Source organism: Merops nubicus, unplaced genomic scaffold (genome assembly GCF_000691845.1).
Source record: "Merops nubicus isolate BGI_N331 unplaced genomic scaffold, ASM69184v1 scaffold49350, whole genome shotgun sequence".
Classification (NCBI taxonomy): Eukaryota; Metazoa; Chordata; class Aves; order Coraciiformes; family Meropidae; genus Merops; species Merops nubicus.
The window spans coordinates 11137-16409 of NW_008583136.1; the positions used below are offsets into that span (position 1 = coordinate 11137).

Below are 5273 nucleotides of genomic sequence, written 5' to 3' on the forward strand. Positions count from 1 at the left end.
GTTTCTTTACTGCCCTGCTTGGGTTTCCTGCTGGGGTGGCCAGCACCGTGTTCTAGCAGCGTGTCACGCTGCGTATTTGGTGCCGTGCGTGCGTGTTGGCAGCTGCCCCACCAGCTGCTTCTTCCCCATGCCTGAATTTCTGTTCCTGCAGCATGGGAACTGGGAGTGGTGACTTCAGTGTCCCAGACCTGACCAGCCCCACACAGCTGCTTGCAGCCAGCTGAACTCAAACCCTGCCTGTGGACTGGGGTCTGACGTAGCCGCTGTGTCCCTAGGTTGGGGCGTGCACCCAAAGGACAAGCTGCGCAGCCTGTCAGAGTGTGATGCTTTCCTCCTGGTGCTCTCTTTGGTGCCAGTGAGCCCTTGGTGCTGCTGGTGTTGGCGTTGCCTTCCCTGCGGGACAAGGCACATGTGGGTAAGAGGCGCTGAGCGGCAGTGGTGACTCAGCTTGTCCTGCAGGCACTGCTGGCTGTGTGGGCTGCCCCTGCCCTGCTGCCCAGGTAGGGATGAGCCCTGGCTTCACCTTGAGGCTCCTGGGACAGGGAAGGTGGGCAGCTTCTCCTCAGTTCCACAGGCTGTTATGTCAGAACCAGGCTGCAGGGACTTGGGAGACACTTGCACAGTGTTCTTCTTGCGTGGTTGTCTTATATGTTGGTTGTCTAGTCTTTGACTCCTTGACCCTTGCTGTAGTGATGGTATTTGCACCTTGCACTGCCTGCAGACAGAGCTGAGAACCCATCAGTTTGGAGGCCCCATGTTGGTGAGAGTGGTGGCTGCTGTCAGAAGGTCTTATGAACAACTCTTCTGACACAGTGCATTTGCACCTACATGAGGATAACTGATGATGCTGTGTGAAGGATGGGATGACGTGCATTCTCTGGAGACATCGGCAAGGAGGTGGTAGATGATGTGAAAGGCTGTCTGTTTTGAGCTGTGAGCTGAAGGGGTTAAAACATCAGTTCCAGGGAGCAGCCCACTCTCAAAATGGTGCTGACACTTGATTTGGCCCAACTCTTAGGGCAAAAACTCAAAACTCAGCAGTTCTTTCCCCCCAGCCTCTTGCAGCGGACTCCTGTGGGTAGAACTGGTGTGACAGAGTCTATCTGATCACCTTGCACAGGAGCACTGTGCCCAAGGAGGTATGTCATCAGCTCATACAGCATCCCACAAAAATCATCTAGGGAAGGACTAGTCAGCTCTGCAATGGGAGGAACTGAGACTAGATCTGTGGGAGGCCATCAGAATAGCTTGGGGGATGCCAATGGCTTTGCTCCCTCTGTGGGCCAGGCAGACATGGGTTGGGAGCTGAGGTCAAATGCTGTCCCAAGCTCTTGTGACAGCTTGGCCTGGGTATCATGCAGCAAGCAGTGTGCAATGCCCATCTTGTGTGGGGAAAGAAAGATGGAGTCTGTAGCTGTGCTGTCTTCCTGGGTACAGCTCCTTTCCTGTGGCATCTCGGGAACCTCGGAGCTGGCCCTGCAACAGCTTCTTTTGCTCAGTGGGCATGGGGATGTGTTCTTACCAACCTTTGCATAACAGGGACAAGGCAGCTCTGCCCCACAGCAGGTACTGGAAGTGCTGAGTGTCCTCTGAGTTGTTGAGACATCACGTGGAGGAGAGATAAAGGGAGATCCCCTAGCAGCCCCCACACGGCCATCTTCCCTGCTGCTGGTTCCTCCCCTACGAGGCCTGTGAAGCCAAGGAGTTGAGGACAGCAAATGGAGCTGCCCGTTGGCACAGGCTTTGCAGCAAAAGCCCGGGGGAGCTGAAGCAGCAGCTGCTTATCTCAGGAGTAGCCAAGAAGCTGCCCACGTGTGGCTCTGGAGCGCAGCCGCTTTCCTCTCGCGGGGAGCTGGAGCCCCGGGGTGCTGGGTACCGGCACGCCACGCTCCCCGCGGCGCCTGGCAGGACAGGCTGCTCCCTGCAAGCTGGGGCACAGGCGGCTTTCTCTGCTCTGCTGGGGGCACCAGCATCTCCTGACGCTGAGGTGCTTCTCCCTGGGAGTCCGCACAAAACCCACGCGGCGGCTGCTGGCCGCTGGCTTCCCCACAGGGTGGTGGACAACCCTACCAGGCAGGCTGCCTTCCTCCTGGGGCGGCTGGAGGCAGGTGCTGCCAGCCTCCTCCACCACTGAAACCATCTGGGGTGATCCCTCTGGGACAGCCCTGCCTCTCCGTCTGGTGATCACTTTGGTCCCTGCTGATGCTGACTGAAGCAATTCAGGAGGCAGCCTCAGACCTTCTACCTGCAGGGATCCCCTGGAGATCATCTACTGAAACATGCTGATACACCATTACTGTCCCTTGTGCCTCTGAGTAGAGTCCTAACCACCAGCACCAGTGCCATGTCACCTTTTTGAACTGAAATGAAGCAGAAGTGGAGAGGAGGAGACCTGCTTTCATGAAGTTAGAGAAGCTGTGGTCAAAAAGCAGAGCCAAGACTTCAAGCTGCCACTGTCTGTGCTGGGTCACCCTCGTTGAGCATCTGTGCCCCATCCAAAGGACACAGTCCTTTGTGAGGTCCTCTGTGGGGTGGAGCAGAAGCTGAAGGGGACACGGACAGGTCACTTCTTCTTTGATTCTCACTGAATGGAGCAACAGGGCATGCAAATGTCAGGCATGTCAGGCTTGTGTGGTTGCTGTTTCCTCTTCCAGTTCCTGTTGCAACTCGGGATGCACTTGTCAGGAAAATCTTGAGCTTTGGAACTGCAAACATGTCCCCTCTCTGCACCCTCCTAACAATCCTTGAACTAAAAGGCTGAGAAGCTAACTAGGGGATAGGTGAGTGGTTGGCAAATGTCCAGAGGAGAATGGTGACTGCCCTGATGTCCACCTTCTCTTAAACTCTGCATGGAAATTTTGTAAAGGGTGCTTGTACCTTTGCTGTGAGATATCCTGGTCCTGCCAGGAGGAGCAGGCAGCAGAGCATGGAGTTAGAGCCTTCATGGTCACTTTTGCTAACACCTCCTATGTCTGAGTTGGTTATAGTGAGAGCTGGCCATTTTTAGCTGGACATGGGGACATCAGTTCCCATCATGATGCCTGCTGGCATGGTCTTGGCAAAAGAATGGCAGCAGCCTGGCATCATGGAAGTCTGCGCATAACTTGTGCTAGCTTGACTTGGTGTTTTAGCCTCAGCTGAAATAGCAGCTTTGGTATAATGCTTGGGAAGTAAGGTAGAGAAGATGCAAAAACTGTTAGTGCTGTAAAACTTGGACATTTTCTTCTATGCTACATGCTCTGTATTGTGTGTGGAGCTTACTTAAGGTACCCCTTCACCTTGACTGCTGAGTCAATGTTTCATCCTGTCCTTGCACATCACGTTGAGATATTTTGATTAGCGGGCTTTGGACTTGCTGAATGTTAGCAGTGTGCACAGTTTGCTGTGGATGGTGGCACCTGCAGTTTTCATTTGATGCAGGCACCATTGGTGTACCTACATGCGCGGTAGTCTGATGGCCAACCACTCCCACCACCACTTTGTGGTTTTGGTATTGAGAATCTCTGACTTTCTCTGAGGTGACTAAGCCCAGGTGCTAGAACAACAAGGCTGCTTGGATGGTGTGTGCTGGGAGAAGCTCATCTGGAACGTGTTCCTCAACCACACTGACTTGGGGAGGTATGCAGGGAAAGAAGTGGCTGCCTTCTCAGACTGGAGCTGTCCTTAAAGAAGGTGCAGATAGGCTGTGGGAATGCTCGTAAAGCAAATGTTCCTGCCACTGCATTTGAAAAGATGTTTGCTGTCAGGTATCAGCTGATAGGAGTTAGGCAGTTCAGTCTGATATGTCAGCCTTCAGAGTCCCAGGCCAGATGTGAATGAAGGCGTTTGGGGCCTTTTCTTCTCTGGCCATGCGACCAAGTGTAAGTTGGTAAAGTGGCTTCACAGGGCTTTCTGGCACTCAGGTTTTTCTTGAAGGAGCTGGTTCAGGTTCTTGGGTGTGAGCATGCCGTGGGCCATTTACACAGCCTTTGTACTGAGTACCCTGAAATACTCTGATTATGGGTTTCCAGCCCATAGGGCTTACTGGCCTGGCCTGTGTAGTTTGTGTCAGATAGCAGAGAGCAGCTGAGTTGTGGTGAACAGCACAGGCACTGCCATGTCCTGCTTCTTTACAGGGAATGTGAGAGCTGTCACCACCTTACCATGGTGGCCCTGTGACTCAGCCAGTGCTGAAGCTGCAGCAGGCAGTCCCATGTACCAGAAGGGAGGGAATGGCCAGGCCCAGCTGTGGGACCTTTCAGGTTTCTCTCCCTCTCACCCTTGGGCATGTGTGATGCTTTGTATGACTGTGCTCACAGAGCTGTGCTTCCCATCTTTGCAGGATGGGGCTCCATCCCCTTGTCCCTGAGAGAGGGAGCCAGCCTGCAAAGAGTTGTCTGTCCCCTGCCAGCTGGGTCCCCAGCTGTGGGTACCGCACTGGTCCCCTCCCTGTGTCTCTGCAGAGTGGAGTCGGAGGCTCTGGTGGCAGCATGCCTGGTTCCTGGTGAGGATTAGACCACATTGCTGGTGGCCACTGGCACTTGGGGCTGCCACACCCCTATCTCCTGCCCTGCCCCACACCTGCCAGCTCTGACCTAGGTTTTTCCATCTCATTGCAGCTGGATGAGGAAGAGGAAAGGAGGAAAAGGCGCCGGGAGAAAAACAAAGTAGCAGCAGCACGATGTCGTAACAAGAAGAAGGAGAGGACGGAGTTCCTGCAGCGGGTGGGTTCCATGACCTGTCCCAGGGTGCAGCAGGGACCTTGGCGGAGGCCTGTCCCTAGAAAGGTGCCCCAGCTTTGGACAGCGCTCCCTCCTGAACTGCCCCTGTGCCTCTCCTTGCTCCTGTGCCTCCATCTGGGAAAATACAGGCTCATTACCCCACTTTCCATGAGGCTGTGAGGGTGATGGTCATGTGCGTGCCCAGGAAGAACTCATGGGCATCCCTGTGCCCATGGTACCCTGCATGGAGAGGGCTAGAGGCAGACTCTGGATTTGGGGGAGAGAGGGCTGGTAGTGTCCTTGCCTCAGTGCTGGAGCAGGAGCACCCATGGGAGTGTGGCACAGGAGAGGGGTTGACAGCCCCTCATGAAGGTTCCCTGTTCAGAGGCCAGATGTACTCTCACCTGTCATCCCAAGGCAGAAGGACTGTTTCAGCACCTTGCTGCTTTTCTGCAAGAGGTGGTGGGACACAGGCAAATCACACAGCAGGGGATGAGGAGCCATTTCACAAGAGCAGATCTTTGCAGATAGGGGGTGAAAACTTTAATGTGGATTAGTTTCCAAACGCTCTTC

The 5273-nt window shown here is 54.5% G+C and overlaps 1 protein-coding gene across 1 annotated transcript in view; it reads left to right on the forward strand.

Moving 5' to 3' along the window:
* The window catches only part of JDP2 (Jun dimerization protein 2), a 6183-nt gene that overhangs the window by 284 nt on the left and 626 nt on the right, over window positions 1–5273 (forward strand). The window contains exon 2 of the mRNA XM_008939631.1: window positions 4599–4703. Within this exon, the coding sequence (XP_008937879.1) occupies window positions 4599–4703 (105 nt within the window). The remainder of the gene's footprint in view (window positions 1–4598; window positions 4704–5273) is intronic.